General features: G+C 39.5%; 1 protein-coding gene across 2 annotated transcripts; it reads left to right on the forward strand.

Annotated features, from left to right (window-relative positions):
- Positions 1–811: 811 nt before the first annotated feature.
- LOC148429516 (somatomedin-B and thrombospondin type-1 domain-containing protein) lies at positions 812–20,459 on the forward strand. 2 transcript variants are annotated; one of them, XM_088423528.1, is made up of 5 exons: positions 812–1,234; positions 14,027–14,212; positions 14,593–14,683; positions 17,139–17,297; positions 18,733–20,459. In XM_088423528.1, the coding sequence occupies exons 1-5, from the start codon at positions 979–981 to the stop codon at positions 18,836–18,838; spliced, it is 798 nt and encodes a 265-aa protein (XP_088279654.1). In that variant the 5' UTR covers positions 812–978; the 3' UTR covers positions 18,839–20,459. The 2 variants fall into 2 exon arrangements, with proteins under 2 accessions (XP_088279654.1, XP_088279664.1); XM_088423538.1 differs by having other exon boundaries at positions 14,030–14,212.
- The last annotated feature ends 627 nt before the right edge of the window (positions 20,460–21,086 follow it).

Consider the following 21,086-nt stretch of genomic DNA (forward strand, 5'->3'; position numbering starts at 1 on the left):
CATCATCATCATTATCATCATCACTACCTCCTCTTTGTCATTTTCTTCTCTGATGGTGCAGAGATGTTTGATCCAATAAAGGGGGGCAAAATCTCTCATGGCTTTTTCGTGTCGGCATTATCAAACCAACAAGTGAGTCTTCCATGCGTTGATATTTTTTCCTTTTTATTTCCTCCTAAAAAATTTTTTTTCTCATGTCCTCCTAAACATTATTTAGTGTTTGGGCTCTTGTTGATCTGAATTTGATGACTTACACAATCGTTTTTTTGGGGTTGGAAATAACACAAATTTCTCACCGAGTAATTTTCTCACGTTGCTGCTTTGTGAGTGACGCGAGTCACAATCACATATACTTTATCCTCTGCATAGAATGAGTAAAATGATTGCCATACTGATTAGATGAAAGGAATGGAGACATCGATGATCAGCATGTCTTTCGGTCCATTTCGAGGCCTAATTTTCCTCGGTAAAAGGGAAAGTCAAGACAAAACTTTTGTTAACATTATTGTATGTCTTAGGTGCCCTCACACGGTATTCTGATTGATATTACGTTTGTGAAAAATGAACTAAGCTTCATTTCATCTCATAGCATCACTGGACTGAGAATATGTCAAATTTGAATTTTTACGATGTCTTTACCATTTGCACAAAGTGGAATTAGAATCGTTCAAGAATAGAAAGCAGAGAAAGAGAGAGAGAGAGGTACAGTAAAGGTTTGGAGAACAGGCAGGCAACAAAAGCTCCAAGGGGCGTGTCCCAGGGGCGCATAGAGGAGAGCTTGTGCGCGCTTCTGGTCCACTTTTACGCATCACTAGCTTCTCATTGTCACCCGTCCCCGAGCAGCGCCACGCTGTGCGGCGCTTTCATGTAACAAGGCCCACGTGGAAACTCGTGGAAAAACACTTTCCCGCTACACCAAAACCCAGAAGGGAGAAAACGATCGCGTAATCTTGTGCGGCCGTGCGGAGCACCTTGGTCATGGGCGCGGAGCAGCGGAACTCGGCGCGTCTGGGATCGGTCCAGTTACTTTGCGGATGTTTGGCTTTGCTGTGCGGGGTGACGGTGCCCCGAGTGGAAGCCGGCTGCCGCGAGCGGGACAGCCCCAACTGTTGCACCGGCCGGAACAACGACTGCTTCGACTACACGCGGAGGAAGACCGTGTGCTACTGCGACACGTACTGCCAGAAGACCGGAGACTGCTGCGCCGACTACCAGAGTGTGTGCCAAATATCCGGTGAGTCACAAAAATATGTATTTGTTTAATTTTGAAATGACCGGAATATCGGATGTGCCATTTTGTTTTTTAATTTCGCCACTGAATTTTCTCTTCGTTTACAAGCAAAACATAAGTCTCAAAAATGGAATGTCCAAGGTTCAAGTCCATTTAAATTGTAAATAAAGAAATCAATACACATACATTAAAATTCAAACAGTGAAGTCAAAGAAATGCAGTGGCTCCTTGAAATATGACTGTGGTACCGTAATTCATTCCAAATTTTTCAATTAAGCAAGTGTACCAGAGTTATAAAAACATGGTATGGCATTGCAAACAAGTTTCCTTAATCCATCCATTTGTGCCTATCCCAGCTGCCTTCGGACAGTAGGCGGTGGACACAACGAACCGGTTGCCTGTCAACTACAGGCCTCACAGGGATGAACAACTGTTTTCCTCAATAATTCTGACAGTTAATATAATAAGACAAATACAATAATTCCAGTTCATTGTACTACACTGTAGTTCTGCCAAACTTGACCAGCAGGAGGCAATATAACATAGCCATAAACCAGCAAACACAACAGAAGAAGAACAGCACCTATCAGTGACAGTAAGATTCTCTAGTATTAGTAGTTTTTCATAGAGAATTAAAGCAATATGCCTGTGAGTATGCTAACTTTTAAAGTGAGAGTGTTGCAGGAGTTAAATCATTGTTTGATGTTTTCTACATTTACCTCTTTTCCAAACTTCAAGCCTGTTGTATTCCAACTGTTGCTTTTAGGCTAGTCCCTCTCAAACAGTGGGGTGGGCCAACCTGAACTTTCTACAATATTAATAGATAATTAACTAATTTATAATCACTTTAGCGTGTGTGGGACAGGGGTCAAATGTTTTCTCTTTCCAAACTGGGGGGGGGGGGGGGGGGGGCTTTGCAACAAAAAAAAAAAAAAAATATATATATATATATATATATATATATATATATATATATATATTTTTTTTTTTTTTTTTTACACAGTGGGACAGTTGAGACAAGTCTGAATTTTATGAGAGTAAAGCTATCTTTACTTTATCTTTACAAAAATCGCTCTTTGATCATAGTAATTCTGTGCTATTGAGAAAAAAATGACCTGTTTATTTAGGGGAGGTTTGCGATGACATTTTTTATATATCCATCCATCTATCCATCCATTTTCTTTAGCTGCTTATCCTCAATAAGCTCGAAGGCCTGCTGGTGCCTATCCCAGCCGTTTAGGGTGGGGAATACCCTCAACCGGGTGCCAACCAATTGCAGGGTACACAGAGACGAACAACTATTCATACACCCAATGTCAGCTAAGGGCAATTTTTGGAATGCGGGAGGAAGCAGGAGTGCCTGGAAGGAAAATACGTGGGTTCAGGGAGAACATGCAAACCTCACACAGAAAGGCCGGAGAGAGGTGGATTTGAACTTAGGTCCCTGAACTGTGAGGCGGGTGTACTAACCACTGTCCCACCGAGCCACCCCACTTTCATATAAATTGCAGTTAAAAGGCCACATTTAAACAAAAAATTGAGAGAAAGTCGTAATTAGAGTAAAATGTGGTTTCACAAAATATTCACTAGATATTCAAACATATTCAAATATTCAAACATTATAAAATTTCTATCAATTCTTTGTTCAGTGTGACTGTAATATACTTCTAATTAAATAAGCACAAGGGAGGCATGATTAGAGAGGCCAGTGCATGAATCCATGCACTTTGCACAGTGGAAAGTCATAAAATGGCCCAAAAGCAAATTTGGGTGGTAAGACTGAAGTCATGCTGCTGTCTGATGCTATATAAGGACAATTGAGTGCACGGCTGTCATGGAAACACACAGCCAAAGATGGTTAGGGTTACAGTAGGGAAGTAAAAAGCCAGTGAGCGTGCTCTGCTCTCGTGGACTTTGCGGAAGCATCTCAAGGGGACACTGGAAGGATTGTGTGCTGCTGGGTGTTGTGTCTTAAGTGCTCACTAACAAGCACCTGCAGGGAACAACGGTGGATTCCAAGAGCTCTTAAAACACTGACGAGCCCTCTAGTTAAGTAAGCACACGCACTTTGTGTGTACGCACTCAACCTTGGCTTGAACCATACTCAACTAAGTAACAAAAATACATCCTGCTTTGGAAATTTACTGTCAAATCATAAACAGAGAGAGTGACATCCTGATTAGATTTTCCACTGTTATTCCAAACCCTTTAACAGCTAGCAACATATAATGACGCTCATATTCGTTCTATATATATATATATATATATATATATATATATATATATATATATATATATATATATATATATATATATATATATATATATATATATACACATACACATACAGTGATCCCCCTACTTCGCAGTTAATGGGGGCTGTCAACCCCCCGCGAAGTCTGAAACCCGCGAAGTAGGGTATCAGTTCCTAGATTTCTATGTACGCCCCAATATAGCCGCAGTAACCAGAAACAATCCTTTTTTTTTCGATTTTTTGCCTATTTTATTTCCTTTCTCCTATTATTTAACATTACATTATCCTTATTAACATTGTTAACATTATTGTATATTCATTAAATATATATATATATATATATATATATAGTTATATTATATATATATATATATATATATATATATATATATATATATATATATATATATATATATATATATATATATATATATATATATATATATATATATATATATATATATATATATATATATATATATTATATAGGTCGAGTTTCAAATCTTTGACATGCAGAGTTCTCTATGAGTTTTTTCTTTGACTACTGCATGTTAATTAATCATCTCTGAAATACCGATAAATTAGATTTAAGGATGTTTGGACTTAGGACGACAATCACACAAATCTCTTAGTGGCTGTCACTTGGACAGGAGACATTTTAAAAATGATTCCCAGTTGAAGCAGGTAACAATGTCACTCTGTAGGCAGTTAAGTGTTCGGTGTCTTTGCCAAGGATACTGAAGGGGGAATAGTCAGAGCCAGGACTCGCTCCGCCAAGTCTTCTGAGGCAGGCCAAACCTGCTCTGCTAACTCAGCTATTGTAACAAAGCAAGACATCCCATTTTAAATCATTTTCCTGCAAAATGGCAAATTAATAACATTAAGGGGCCTTATAATAAATTCCAGCAGCCGTCCATTTTCTATAGCCGCTCATCCTCACTAGCGTAATATAATAAATGTCATGGTTAAACTCATTGACGAAGTTGACATCTGAACTCCATAAGACACTGTAATATTGGGAATTTTTTGCACAGGATAAACATATACGCTTGTGAGCATTGTTACATTGCCTGTATGTATGTGTTGCTGCACTGTTTGATTTCAAATACTGGTTGCTTATTGCTTTACAACTACCAGCCCATTTCTGGTGTTTTGCAGTGAGCATTAAGTGAGTGGATTTTTGAAGTTATAGGATTTGGTTAAACACACAATGTCGAGCTCTTTATATTTTGTCTCGTCACCACAATATTATGAGCATTTGTGGATTAATTTTTTGAAATTTTCTGTCAGTTTACATGAGGTTTTATTTGCTTAGAATTACATGACGTACAAGGTCATAAGAAGCTTTTGGCTCCACTTCTTGTTTTCGCCTTGCAGTAATGATTCTCTTGCATAAGGTCAGACATCGTGTAAGGTGTTTTTATCAACTCATGTCACATCCAGCCAAAGGCTATCAACTTGATCCACACCATGTGTATGTGTCAAGTTCACAGAATATGCTCTGGGAAGCAGTCCGGTTGTTTCATCGTTATGGTGAAGATGAGTGTATTGCAGAGGAGCAGCTGCTCTCTGACAAGTTGGCTAACATCTCTCATGGACTCTTGCTGATAGGCTTTTCTAATTCTTCTGCTAATGATTCAACTTTCAAGATGAATCATAATCTACTGTTATAACATTTACAATAATGAAAAAAAATGTTACGTGTCATTTAATAAGCGAAATAGCCCTCTATAATAGTGTCCTTTTTAAAATGAGTAATGACATGATTGAATGGAATTTTTACAACTGTAACCATTTTTTGTCACTCTGCATCAGTTAAATGGTTATTGCTCTGATGTGCTAACACCAGTGTGTCCCCCTGGGCCACCTGTGGCAATATATATATAAGACAGATAGACACATATGTTGTTCTTTGAGATGTCTCAACTCCAGTAAGTTCATCGTTATGTGATACTAATATTGGTCCTTCTTCATGCAGTCTAAAGAATGAGTACTTTTCATTTGTTTGTTTACATGTGTAGCGTCACCGGTTTTGTTCTGTTCATTGCTTGATTATAGAACCACAATGGAGATGCCATTATCATTAGCATTTAGCTAACAAACCAAAAGTCTAATTTACACAAGGTTTAAATGTTGATTCATGTTTAGCTTGACAGTAAAATTCAAGTAGGAGAGGCAATAAACTGTAAAAAAAAAAAAAAACCCACAATGCCACATGATCACAAGGTACTGTATAGGTACAAATGTAAAAAAAAAAAAAAATCTTTCAAGATGCATTTTAGTAATTTAGGATAGTATATTTTTTGTTTCAGTTTTGCAGTTCAAAAGGTCATCGATTTTACTATTATAGCTATAGCTATAGCTATCATCTTTAAGAAATTGAAATCATTTTCCATAGCTTTTATCTTTGATAGGGCGCAAGCACCCATATCATCAGATATGGACAGTGTTTAATACTTTGGGGAAAAAAAATTGTCATTTTTTGACAACACTGTGACATTGTTAGTCTCTTTGTTTGCGCTGCAGTGTAGCAGTTTGAGTCTTCGTTGAATCATCATATGCATTAGATTTTTTTTTTGTTATTGTGATAAATATTTTTGATCCTGTGGAATCACTTTGGAGTGCATGCACGGGACCCCCGCTTGTGTGGGCAAAACACGGAAATTCCACATAGGAAGAGATTTGAACCACAAACCTTAGAACTATGACACGTGCTAACCACTATTCTGTGGAGTCCATTTCCAAGAAGGCCAAGGTAGCAGTACTGGAGAAATATAGCCATAACAACACTACTGTATATAATCTGTAAGGGGGCTCTGACACGTCCATTACCCTGAAAACATGCATAAACAATGTACAAAATGTCCTCGGTATGTCTGCTCTGTGCAAGACTCATTAGGATTCCAAAAGGATGCAGTTTTGATAAGACCGCTTTATCTTGAGGTTTAAAAAAAAAAAAAAAAAAAAAACACACCTTGGCTTCCTGTGTGCGTCCTTGGCTCCATTCCACACGAGACTCCACCTGGACTTATCAGATTCCGATGCTGCAGGTCTGCTCTGCATCAACATCTTTCTGGCAGGCTGTGTGACGAACCCGCGGGCAGCTGCAGCTTTTTTGCTTTGTCAGTCGACTGGCAACATGGCCATCTTGTCTGGCACCTTTGCGCATCCTAAACGGCTTCAAATGAGCAAATCAGTGCATAATGTTATCTGTCTCTCTAGGTTATGAGCCCGGTTATTGACTGGGAGCCGCTAGTTTCAGACTTTGTCAAAATTAGGTGGATGTTGCAAAGATGATAAACCAAGGGTTAAAAATAAAGGTTTCCCCCAAGGGTCACATGAGCAACCTGAAGGTGTGTTTTAAAAATAGCTTACCACTGATTGGGCATTGACATTTTCCAGGAATGGTGCAGAAGTAAAATCCTACCTGGAGGAATTTTTGTGCGGTGATTCCGAATCTGAAATTGTTATTCCCTTGCACATCATACTAATAATCAAACATATCATATTGTATATTTAATAACATTTATGATTAAAGCGTGAGGTTCAGCAACAAGTGGAATGTTTTCTAAAGCTTCACAGCTTACAAGAATCACAGAGTTCAACACAAAGAATCCATATTGTGCAAGGTTTTTAAAGTCAAACTTATAAACAAAAAAAAAAAAGAAAATATCAGAAAAACATGATATTGTAGAAAAAATAAATCTCGAGAATTGTTTTCCATCCATCCATTTTCTTAGCCACTTGACTGGTTGCCAGCCAATTGTAGATGAAAAAAAGACTAATACATAGAGACATAGAGACTAATGTCCATTCTCATTCATGAGCACGTCTAAGGATGCGCTGTGTCCAATATCATGGATGTTTATGGGAATGTGGGAGTACCCACAGTGAACCCACACAGGCATGGGGAAAACAAGCACACTCTACAAAGGAAGGCCAGAGCCGAAATTGACCCCGCGACCTCTGCATGTGGGTGTTAGCGAGTGCTTCCACCGTTTTAAATCAGCGTCAAAAATAGCAAAACACAGTAAAGCATTCTGAATAAAGGTTGCTCTTGACCAGTTTTAGTTCATCTGACACTATTTGAAATTTCCCTTCATATATTAGTCGACCCAAGAAGTAGCTCTATTTCCAAAAGGGCCCCTGACACCAGTGATGAACAGATTGCACATGATGTTGAATGTTAAAGAAAAAGAAATCATACATTTGCAACTCGATCATGAACATTGTTGTATTACAAACCATGGAGTGAATGTCTAAACTGCCGTGAGCTACTGTCAGGATTACGTGAGAGCCCTGTAGTTTTTAACAGTAAGTAAGACAAAATGACGGTGCTTGGTAGATGTTGTTTTCACTTTACCTCAGCTATTCACTCATCATTCATCTGGCACGTCTGGCTGTCTTCTCCCCCTCTGGGGAACTGTATGTTGTCACGTCCTGACCCGGACGTTCACTCCTCGATCTTCCTGCCTTCCATCCCACATGTTCCTGTCTTTGACCCGCGTGCGGAGTCCATGTTTTTACCTAGGAGGCTTGAAACGGGCCAGCTGGACCAACAGCTGTAGGCTCCAACTGCGATACGCGCATGTTTCTGCTTGCAAAATCTGTTCTTTCTTCTGTTCCTTCAATCACCTTGCTTATTATCAAGAAGCTGCATTTGAATCTCATTTCAGCCTTTAAAACTTCTTAATGAGAGTATTTTTAAGTGCAAACTCAGAGTAATCATTAGTAATAAGAGTCTTTTTATAATAGCAATAATTTCACAGTTGTACACTTTTTAACCCTCTTTCCTAGCCCAGTATTTCTAATCTTTATTGAAACAAGGCACGTTTCATCTTTTGCCTATGATGCAAAAACAATGAAGGGATTCGCTGAGGGAGATATGGAGAAATCGGTGAGAATGGACTAAATGCCTCAGCGGATTGAACCTGTCCTTCTGATGTGTTCCTCTTTAACGACAGGCATTTAGAAAACTGCGTTTGGTTGTTCAAACTAATTTGAGTGAGATTGCAACTTCAATCTCCCAGCCATAGGCGCTTTCCAAATCGGTCATCAGGGACTTCAATCTTGCTGGCCTTTCTCATCTACCAGCTGCTTCACACGGCGTGTCGACAAGAAAGGCTTGGTCTCCAAACCAAAGCATCTTTTAGTACAGCCAATTTCCGAAACATTCAACAAAGATACATTTATCTATTTGTGAAATGCATGTATAAATTAGAAATCACATTGAGAAAATACGATTATTTAATAGAAACAGAAATCATTTGGGAGTTCCCATTCTGTTGCTAAAATCCAGAGGAAACAGTAGAATTGTGAACAAAATCAGGGTGTGATACATCCCATCACATCATAACAATCCTCCAGAGGCTGTGAGCAGCGAAGCAATGACATCAGTGTAGTATGATTGGACATTTCATTGAAAAGTGCCTTAAGGCAATGGCATGACATCACTGACGCACGATTGCCACATGTTTTTCTGTCCGTGAGCTCACATTTAATTATGAATTGTAAAAAAATAAAAAGTTCAATGATTTGGAGCTAGTCAATAAAGGGAATGAGAAACGTTGATATTAGGCCTGCATCTAGCGCTTATTTCAATAATCTATTTGTCTGTCTGTCGATTATTTTGATGTTTAATCAATAAATATGTTTGAATTTCTCTTCATTCTAAAACAGGACTTTTCTTTTTTCAAATGGACAGAAAATGCTCTGACAAGTTTTTATGATTCATTTTTAATCTAAAGCATGACACAAAATTGGATAAAATGCAGATCCGTTTTCCAAGTGGCAACACGTTGGCCCCACTGTTCGGACATTGCGGGTTTGATGACGGCCCCGCTCCGTGTGGAATTTGCATGTTTTCCTTCTGCCGGCGTGGGTTTCCTCTGGGTGCTCCACGCACCAAACACTGAAGCAGATTTATGTCCAGTTGCTGGGTGTGAACACTCAAGAACATTGGACCAGGAACCCCTACTACCAGGAACTCAGAGTTCCTAAGCTTTTTGGTGTGAAAAGGGCTTAAGTTATAGCACCTTGAGCCAGTTGTTGAACACACTTCACACAAGGCACGCAATGAACAAATTTGTAACCTGTGATGATAGTTCTTGAACACATGTAATACTCACTTCAATTTGGAAAAAAAAAAAAATTGTCACCAGATGGTTCTCACCTCAGGTTTAAACGATTCGGACCGATTTTGAAACCTTCTTGACAGTTCTTTTAACGCACTTCACAAGCATTTGCTGCATTTGTTATGAGTCTTGATAATCAGTTGTTGTCTTCGTCAGAAAACATGTGTGCACAAACCTGTTATTATTAACCTTGGTAACAGTGTTTTATTCTGGTCTTGTGTCTCTGGCTGGGTGGTTTGACCAACGAAGGTTCTTTTTGGGGGTCTGTTGTCCCCCCAAGAACAGCTGGACATCTGGGTCCCATCAGACAGGAGGAGGTGCAGGCCTGAAGAGAAGGGGGTGGGAACGTGTTCAAAAAGAGACAGATGGAAAGAAAGAAGAAGGTGATTAAGGGAGAAGGAGATAAAGCAAATTGTCCAAGCAGCTCTGATAAGTGCTTTGTCACGCCACCCTAAAATGGAAGCAGAATGGTGGCCAGGGTGAAAAAGAAGGCCGAGCGAGCTGAAAAAAGAGATAGCCCTTAATTATTGCAGCGTGTGACTGGAGATGTTGCGACAAGCCACAGGACAAAAGTGCCCTTCTGGGGTGCATTCAGTGGTTTGCTCCATTTCGCCATGTTTGTATGAAGCTCTGCCAAGGAGAATTTCTAGAACTGCCTCCGAGCAAGACTGTTTTACCTCTTATTATTAGTACTCTGTGTGGACCAAAAACACCATTGCCTTATAAAGTTTGTGTTTCCAAGCCTAATGTTTTGTTTGGTTCATCTCAAATAAAGCTACAGTAAAATAACATTCAGTAGAGTGCAGATTTGGCTTTACACCAGGTGTTCCCATTCGGTTGATCCCGAGAAACTGGTAGATCACGAAGGGCGTGTCATTTTGCCACTTGCTGCGTGTGAATATGACATCACAGTGAGCAAGCAACGAGTCAGTTGCGAACATCACATGACCAAATCCAGATAACAGGTGAGACGGGATTGCTCGTTACATAACCCCTTAGGCACTGTGATGTCATTTTCATTCAAAAGTAAAGAGCAAAATGGCAGCATCTCTGAAATGGATGAAAACATATTGCAACTTAACATGTTGTTGTGAAGATACTTACTCGGTTACTCTTTCAGCAGCAATAATATTCATCATTTTTGGTAGATGCTATGGAAAATGTGCATGTGAGCGTTGTTATATTCTCTGGCCACAGTGTTGCTGCACAGTTCGCGTTCAAATAGCTTACAGGGATACTTTACTTATTTAGTCATTTTCAGTAGTAAAAAGTCAATATTTTGTCTGTTGGTAAGTTCATTCACTCCCATTGACGACTATGTCAAAGATCCATCCGTCCAGATTTTTTTTTTCTTGGGATGGCAATGAACAGGTTTAGTCATTTACTGCCATTGACAATTATAGTATTTAAGTCAAAAATCCATTTTAACTGAGCATGCAGAGATCCTTTTAAAATCACCCTTTACCATTTGCTGCCAACCGAAAATGACATCAGATGCGCTCAAGGTTTAGAAAACGACCAGTCGCGGCTCACTTGTTTTTATGGCTTTGGTCATGTGACTTTCGCAAGCTGAACAGGGATTGGTGCTTACCAGAGCCCTGAGTATATGTGATGTCATTTTCCTTCAACAGCAAACAGAAAATGTGATTTTAAAGCTATCAACTGGACATGAAAATTTATTAATTCGACAAAATATTACTTTTTATTGCTGAAAAAGGCTAAATAGGTTCTAAGTATACCTTTGAAGAGCTATGAGATTACAACACAGACGCTAGGGTGTTGCACACTGTGATTTTCTAGGAATGACTTTTACTGTCACAACAGTTACATTTAGTGTCAGGAGGGTAACTATATTTAAAAAAAAAAAAAAAAAAAACAGGTATTTGTTTTAGAGCGTGCTGCCCAAATGTATCAATTGAGGGCTAATTATGTTGGGGGGTGGTTGACACGCTGACAAAAACACTTGTTTTTTTTCACATGGGGTGAGAGGTCAGAGGTGGCGGTTGAGAGCTGAGCGGCGGGTCAGACTGTCAGCAGGGCTTATCACGTGGGTGGCGACTCTTGTCGCACTGCCGGTACCAGAAACAGAGAGCAGGACCACCGCAGCTCGGCAATTACCTCCTGACCTCTGCGAGCTCGGCTCACAGGACATCGTGCTGCTGCAGGGGGGTACCACCTATCTCCCCCTCGAGTGTGGGAACTAGTCGATCCTATCCATTTCATTGGGCGGCCTTTACACCAAAGACCCTAATTGGCCGTGTGGCCCAGAGCAAAAAGAATCAAAGTGTGCATGTGTGAGGGGTGGATAAGAAAAAGAATGAGCAGGAACCTGGCTCCCGGTCAATCAAAGATACAAGTGTATCTTTCCTATTTCCCGGTGATAACCGCAAATGGAGTGAACCCAAGTGGTCTAACAAATGAGCGTGTGTGTGTGTGTGGTGATCTGGGAAAGGCGGGTGTCAGGTGGGCAGCACTAATGTGTAGGAATGCAGAGATTCCACAGTGGCTTTGTGGACTGGCTGTGTCACTGAGACAGCAGGCCCCCGACACCACCATGGGAATGAACGGAGCGCAGCGGCACCTTGAAAGCGCTCTCACTCATACCGGCACACACAATGAAGTCGGAGTGGCCATCCTTACTTCAAGGCTCTTCATTCTTTCTTTACTCTGGATGCACCTGCTCTCCTCATCAGGGTCATAGCCAGAAATGTTTCGATGGGTGGCCAGGGTGTCACAACACCTCAGTGAGGGGTGGCCAGGGGTGCTCTGCATGGACAAGGTTTCTTGTAATAAAATCATTGTAATCATTGTAATGTCAATGTAATTATGCAGTTAATATACTGTAAGTAACTGACTGGCAGCAAGGGGTCTAAGAAAACTGCATGCATGTGAAAAAGGCAGAAAAATATCAAGATTTCAATATATAGTGAAACTTTCAAACTTTATTTTGTAATTTAATTGTCATCAATTTGTATGAGTTAAAAGTGAAAGGGGGGTGAACTTAAACCATTTTCAGCATTAAAAAGTTACTCTTTGTAATTATTTTGATAGCTAAATTATTTGTAATGTAAAATGATTACCTTTAAAATCTCATTTTCCCCTTTCTCTTGACTGAAATTGACATAACAAGTGCTCAAGTCTCAGGTAATCAGTCAAAGCTCACATTTTTTCTGTGTTTGGTCACTTGACATTCATAAGCTGAGCCGTGATTCGTTGTTTTCTTCAGCCCTATGTACATGTCATGTCATTTTCAGTCTACAACAAGTGGCAAAGATTTAAATGTTTTAACTCTGCATGAAAAATAATATTATCAAATAAATAGCAACCTTTTACTGCTGAAAATGGCTATGTAAGTCTAATACCCTTTTTAAAACGAATTAAAGTAATGGAAATAGCTCGAAAACAACGGTGTCAACTCTTGGAAAATTGAACTGTGTGTCAATGTCATAAAACTTCGCCTCTTCTTCCAATGTCCTAAATCTTCACTGCTGAAACCCTGCAACATTATGTGGCCTCAAGATTGACTTCATCAGTTTGATCAAGTGAAAGGGGACAACAAACTAGGGGTCACCAATAGAGAGTGACAGAGTTGGGTACACAACTGGTTGCACTGCGAGTGTTGCTCTCAGGTTCAAAATGTGTCTGCAACAAACACATATTGAGTACTCAGGCATCAGCTACATCATGGAGTATTCTATATCAATATGACTCTTGATATGCTGTTGGATAATAAGAGGTGAAAAAGGGTTGACCTCTGACTTGCCAAATTCAAACTAAAATAGGTCAATACTGCAGCAACACACCTGATTACATTGGCTAGTGCAGAGTCCCCTTCCATCTATCAATCTGTGCCTTCTCGCACCTCCTTTGTTTGTGTTTATGAAGTGTGTACTTCCTGTCTAAAAGAAGCCTGTTAATGTCGCCTGCTTTTAAATGTTAGCGATTTGCAGCTGGAGCTGCTGAGCTTTGATCAATTCGGCTTCCTCTTTAGATTGATGTAATTGGTTAATTCAGCCTGATTGCTCCAGTTGTTTCTGTCTGTTTGTGTGCATGCTGAAGTGTGGCACTGAGTGAAACCAGAAACAAAGAAAACACCATGGTGGTGGGGGACTGGGGGGTGCCTTTACAAACGTCCACCTTGTACTAATGTTGACATGTGTGGATGCCAATGAGCCACTCATTTGTTCGTCTGCCTCTTACCTGAGGTACAGCCTTCATTGCTAGCTGGGTCCAATTAAAGTACAGCATAATGTACATGTAGATGTTTTCACAGTGTTTATTTGTTTGTTTGTTTTAGGGCCCAGCCAATGATGGCCCTTCAAACATTGGCTGCTCAAATGCGATCCTAAAGAGTACAACACTCAGGTGTACATGTTTACTGATCTGTGCTTACGCATGCTTCCCTAGCAGCCATCGATTGTGCGGTGGGCTCATGGGGCCCCTGGTCATCGTGCACGTCTCCATGCGGGGTGGGCAGCACCGAAAGGAGCCGCCAAGTGTCTGTCCCGCCGCGAAACGGTGGGGCGCCCTGCCCGGACCTCAAACAGCGCCGCGGGTGCTTCGGAAACAACGAAATATGCAGTTCAGCGAAAGGTAAAAGTGCCACTCTGTTAAGCATTATTGCACCCCTCTGGGACATATTGAAATTTGTTACACAGCCAACACATGTTCCATGAAGCATTGTGGGCAGCTGCGTTGAATCACTTACCTATTGGAAATGAGGAGAACCACATGACAAACACTAACAACAGGGCTAGCGGAAAATATACACTCTGTATTTAAGTAGAAGTACAAATAATTGCGTAAAGAACGCACAGACACCAAAATGTGCAGTGACAACTCAAAAAATGGATCAGTCAAGATTGTGAAAATCGTGCCTTTCAAATCAACTGAAAAAAAAAAACGTTTTCTTGAGGCACAAACAAACTTGTTTCCTTTTTATTTGCATATCCATCGCACGTGCTGGCTTGCAGAGGTGGCGAAGATCCTTCCTGATTCCTTCAAGAGGAACTTTAAGGACCCTTGGAGGAGGCCTCACATGCTGATGAAGGAGGAGAAGGCTAGGTAAGGTCCACAAACACGCAACAGCAGCTTCCTAGCACACAGTATCACAGTGTCGATTCCGCTAAACAAACAGCTTCATCTACAGGGTATAACATAAAAAGAAATGATCGGTATCTAGGCCAAAGATGACTTTCTATTAAGCATGATATCCATTCAAGTGTAAAAATATGTTAATTTAATTTATAAAGTAATTTATCATCATAAAAATATAAATAGTTATTAGTTATTTAAAACATCTCTGGGCCTACTACTCTGCTGTAAGTTATGAGAGAGTCTGGATATTTTCAATTCATTTGAGAATGAGTAGTAAAAATAAAGAACTAAAATAATGTGTGTAATATAAAATATGATAAAAATTAAACATCATATACAAATACCTGGAAGGCACACTGATATTTTCCATGTCAGCATGAATGACAGCAGGTCATGCACCAATTTAGTTTAACTGAGAAGCAAATGTTCTTTGATTGAGCTCACAATTTTATGCTGTTAGAAGCATTGGACTTCCACTATGTAATCATTCATGCATTCATTGAGCATTTGATTACAACGGAAGTGTTTTGTTCCAAACAACAGAGTCTAATTGTCTTCATGTGACAGACACGTCCCATCGTTTACTCACAGGCTTGATTATAACCCTTCTATTATTTTACACGGGACACATTGATATTCGCTAGAGGGCTTCTTTCCATCGGTAGAACTTTCAAAGATCAGACTAATTTGGTTTTGTGTTTCAGTAAGACTTGAGGAAAAGTGCCAAGGCCAAAGTTGTCATGGCAACCAGAGCCTTGAAATATCTTTGGCTGCAGAATGAACGGTGTCCATGTGCATCATGATCTGACCTGAGCCGATAAAGCCGCTGTAATCCGGGTTGAAATGAAATAAGACAAAAGTCTTTGCTGTGATTGCAGATGTTCTCAGAGAGCAGGATAGAAAGTCATGGCCATTTTCCAAGAACCCCTTACAGCCTCTCTCACTGATTAAAAGTGACATTGGACTCCCGTGTTTTTACCAACTATCAGGGCCCTGGATGCACATTACTCAAGAAAAAAAAAAGACATTTATGGATGAGGAAGCGGATGAAAAGCGTCCTCCGGTGCATTAAAAGGTCCCTGATGTTGTCAGGAAACTGACATAGATAATAACTTGGAACAGTAACAGAATCCAAATAACTGAGCCTTGAGAAGATGGGAATTAGCCTCTCGGTCAACTTAGCCAACAGTTTCTTCCCCTATTTGGCAAATTGTTGGCACTAATCTTTGGAAAAAAAAAAAAAACGCAGTATTTTGAGGTGAGGAAAACTTGAACAAAACAGATGCCTGATCACAGATACAATGACAGTTATGTGTGTGTTTTTTTAATGCCGTCGTTTGGCCAAAATCGTATATTTCTTCAGCCACACAGAAAATAATAACTAGGAATTGAAGACTCAAGTCATAAAGTTCCAACTAAACGTTTGTAGTTTTATCACATTAAAAAGACATAATACATGCCCAACAAATATTCAGTGAATTTTGAATAAAATCCTATTTAAAAAACATCACAAAAGGTTTTACTCAGACAACATTTAAAAGGATAAATCAGGAAATGTACACCAATAATACAGCATATTTTTTACATTTAAACATTATACTATAAAATCTCCCTCACAACTCAACTGTATTCATTTAGAGATTTAAACCTGAAAGTATCTTAACTTGTGTTCTTAAATTTAAAGGAGTCTAACATAAAGAGATACGTGCTCCCTATTTGTGTTCCAGTCAAGAGGTTGAATTACTGTACTCTGTCAAAAAGTCTGCAATACATCAAGCGCTATTGATAGTTTGAGACCTTGTAACAGGAGAAAAATAAATGTTTCTCACTTCAGTAAAGAAGAAAAAAGAAATGGAAGTGTTTTCTCAGAGCAAACTCTCAACGGGGATGATGTTTTGTCACAGATGACTGAATGAAAGACAAAACAAATAGAGTGGGAGTACAAAGCGTCAGCCAGAGAACACATTATTATTGTCTCCGAAGCGCAGGCCGAGCCGTGTTGATATTAGGATATGCTGCAGGTGACATGACACTGCTGGATCACCTTCAAATGACGCTGCTCTGTTATCTGAGCCTTGATTGCTCTTTTGTCTGCCTGGGGGCGCCATTAAAACACAGCGTGCTGCCGTGGACTTCCTCTTTCTGTCGGGCCAAGTTCACCCACCGAAAATCTCCTTTTATCAACAGCAACTACCCTTTGAAAATGGCTGGCGGTGAATTAGTTAACCCTATACCAGGGAGCGGCTTTAACTGGCTAATTAGCTCATCCGCTGCCAGCCCGGTAAAAATTGATCCATGATGTGTATGGTTGTCAATGGCAGTCAATGAGTTCATTTCACCCACTCCAGAGACCAGATTCTTTGGATACAAACAAGCAAAGTCACTTTAGCGTTTTGCCCCCTTTGTTTTTTTTGTTTTGCAGCTACTGTGTGTATTTAAGGGTGAAACAAGCGAGTGCAGCATGCAAATTGAAACTGTGGAGTGCCCAGCTGGTTAGAGAGAGGCTGGTGTGCGCAGAGTGCCAGAGTGCTGCCATGTCCAAGTCAGACCGGTGCGGCGGAGACGGCTTGGAGGGCACCAGGTAAATTCAATTATTAACACATTTTTTCTGTATATTTTGTCAAGGACAGCCTTTAAGTTCAGGTACAATGCACATTGAAGTCATCCTTGGAGGAGCATGCAAAGTCTGCTTGCTGCATGCAAAGTTTGCTCTCCCATGTCAGTAAAGTGGAACCTCTAAAAATGTGCAGCTCAAAGTTGAGCACAAATGTTCAAATTTAAAATGGCCAAGAGGAAGAGATTGGGAATTCAGTGTGACGCGAGAAAGTATCAGTTCTCCGGTTCTTGTCTTTGTCTTGTCATACACATTTTTATCTGTTTGATTTCTTTAATTATTTCATTACTGTTTTTTAAATGTACAATATTGTAGCGTGCTAATTTTCTTATTCATAAATCTGAATGATTTTTTTGAGGGGTGCAGGTACAATGCACATTGAAGTCATCCTTGGAGGAGCATGCAAAGTCTATGCAGAAAGGATTTATAATCAGTCAAGTCTTAATTACATGAAATATTTGAATGTAAAACACTTGAACAAGTCCTATAAATGACAAAAAACACTAATTAGTGTACGTAACGCGCCAAGAAACAGATACCCTTACAAAAAGCGTTGCAATTCCCTCTGGATTCCACAAGATGGCATCATATCATCTTTTTGTCTTTGATAAGGTTTTGTCCTCGGCCAGACTGACCATCTGGCGTACCTGACAGGTGCCCGGTGGGCCAGTGTCTTTTGATGCCAATGCAGTGCTATTTGATGATTATTTTCCTCCATTTTACACCAAGAAAACGGGCCATTAAAGGAAGCACCATTAATCCAACGGACTTTCCACCTTATGTTCGTTTTACACCGACTACTCATTTACTTACTGATGATGCAGCATCAGGATCGCCGGAGAATTGAGCAGGTTGCTCAATGACACATCGACATGGTCAAAATGGTCAGGAATCAACCCCACAGTCTCTCAGTTGGGAGACCGCCATTCCAGCTACCTGAGCCATGCCAACCTGATATAGATGCATAGACAGCAAACTGAGCCAATCTACATCAATGGTAGAGTGCGGTAATGCAGTAGCCGGGAGTGGATAGGAGTCATGTCTGAATATACATTTTATCAGAGTCTATCTTTAGAAAAGAAGGTTTAACGTAGTGATGCATGTGTGCAGGCCGGTGGGTTGGCTGTTTTAAGTCAACATGCCAGGAACGTTTTGTTTTGCTTTTTTAATCGACCATGTCTGGACTAAAGGAAGTGCCTCACGTTCCTTCGAAATCAGTAGTGTTGCCCCCTAGTGGTGAAGGCGCACAACTGAAGGAGCATCACAAGCGCCATTGAACTGATGTAAAAGATGAGGCAAAATGTTTAATTTATTTGAGTTCTCTTTAAACATACCATTGCTGCCTGTATTTTATTCATCTATATCATTGAGCTATAAACTGTCTTTTTGTTGCCTGTTCTAGAACCTTCTGGTCAGCGGCTTCTGCTGTAGGCTGCCACGGATCGTGGGTGCGAGAATCATCATCCGAAGGCTGCCGATGTCCCCCTTACTCTGTCCTCTTTGTTTGAACAGCCATGTGTCCAGCACACGTCCACGTGGAGGGACCGCATTGCCCTCGACAGCTCCCGCAAAAGCGCGCAGAGCCCTCAAGCCCTCGCATCCACCATTGCTGGATGGGTTTACTCAAGGAGATCAGGAGCATCCTGCCACTTTTTTTCATATTCCACCCATATTCTTAACTCTTTTGCTTACTACGAACGCAGCTAGCTTTGCAAATAACTTTCAAATTTGACTGCCACTTTCTTATACTCTTTCCCCTCCAAAGCACAGCAAGCTCCATTTACTCTGTTTTTACCTCTTTGCTATCTACCTCCATAAATGCATAAGTGCGTTTTGATGAGTCAAATTTAAATATGCAAAAACGTTTTAGCTTTATACATTTTCTACTCTGGATTGCCACGTCTTGTAATGCTGCCACACATTTTTGTATCTAGATGTTTTTAGTAATTACGCCCTGATTCACTGCTTCTCGGTTTGCTCTCCCATGTCAGTAAAGCGGAACCTCTAAAAATGTGCAGCTCAAAGTTGAGCACAAATGTTCAAATTTAAAGTGGCCAAGAGGAAGAGATTGGGAATTCAGTGTGATGCGAGAAAGTATCAGTTCTCCGGTTCTTGTCTTTGTCTTGTCATACACATTTTTATCTGTTTGATTTCTTTAATTATGTCATTACTGTTTTTTAAATGTACAATATTGTAGCGTGCTAATTTTCTTCTTCATAAATCTGAATGATTTTTTTGAGGGGTGCGCGTGGAATGCATAAATGGCACTTCTAGTCAATTTCATCGAAATGGAACAAAAAAAACTGCAATCCTTCCAAAATTCTGACTTTTTCCTGAATTGATTTGATGTAATATTGCACTTCTTTCATGCAAAGTTACAACTTTATTCTTATCAGATTTTTTGTTATTAATTTCATTGTATTTTATCAGATTTTTTTTTTTTGGCCCTAACACGACCTACCACTTATCATCAGTATAAAAAAACATTTTTTTTAATTTTTACATTTCATAACAAGAGTTAGCTATTATCCACTTTTGTGACAATTAAGAATGTTAGAATGTGACTTAAAAGTTTTGTTTTGGTGATGGTTCGACAATAGACGAAGTTGAGTTCCACTCGTTCCAAAGGGACACAAAATGTAAATATTAGCAATTATATATATATATATATATTACATGATACGTTTTCACTAAACTAGGCTTATGTCACAGAGATTAGTTTTGAGTTGTTGACAAAATATGAATTTACATTTACATTAGAAGAAGTCCATTTAGGGATTTCTACAGAAACAACCTCCTTAAGGTTGTGACTTTCACTTCCCAGCAGACAAAATGTTCAAATTGTAATTAAATTGTACAAAAATAAGAGATAAGTAGCTTTTCTAAAAACTAGGGAATTCAAATATCTGTGACCTCATCAATTTTGAAACTGCTGCCATGCATTGGGCAACATTTTAAAGGGAATTACATGTAGAATTATAGTAATACTGGATAAATCAATACCTCAATTTTCATTTTCAATGACATAAGCCTGATTTTGTAAAAACACGTTATATATAAATAAATATGTGTGTGCGTGTATCTATATATACATACACAAACACACACACACACACACATATATATATATATATATATATATATATATATATATATATATATATATATATATATATATATATATATATATATATATATATATATATATATATATACACACACATATATTTATTATTAGAGAATGAATAGAATGCCTTTATTGTCATTGTACAGTATAGCTGGTATAGGAAGAAAAATATAAAAATATAAGAGTGACGATTTCTCAGGTGCTTAGGTTTTGTCTCTCATCGCCTCTAACAATCCACCATCTTGGCTAAATTCAATCCGTCAGTTCTTTTAGCTGAATAATTTTTGGGGGAAAAGCCATTGAAGACATTTTCAGCATCCTCTAGGAGTTCCCTCCCTCCTTTCGATTCCCTCCTATGGGAGTAAGGCAACGTACTTTCCACAATGTTACCAACGGCCACAGTGCAGCTAGGTTTATCACGGGTGTGTGCTTCCTCCCCGTGTGGCATTTGTGGTCCCTCACGTTTCTCACGATCTGGATAGCCTTTCTATTTTGGCAGCTTTGGCAGATGACGCTCAAGAGTTATCAGCGCAGGGGGCGAATGTACACCTTAGCTCAATGTTTAGTAATATCATTTTTCAGTCAACAACTAAAACATAAATTGAATTTGTTTTATCCCCTATTGCAAA

The sequence above is a fragment of the Hippichthys cyanospilos genome, chromosome 1, assembly GCF_059441005.1.
Source record: "Hippichthys cyanospilos isolate Australia breed blue-spotted pipefish chromosome 1, RoL_Hcya_1.0, whole genome shotgun sequence".
NCBI lineage: Eukaryota > Metazoa > Chordata > Actinopteri > Syngnathiformes > Syngnathidae > Hippichthys > Hippichthys cyanospilos.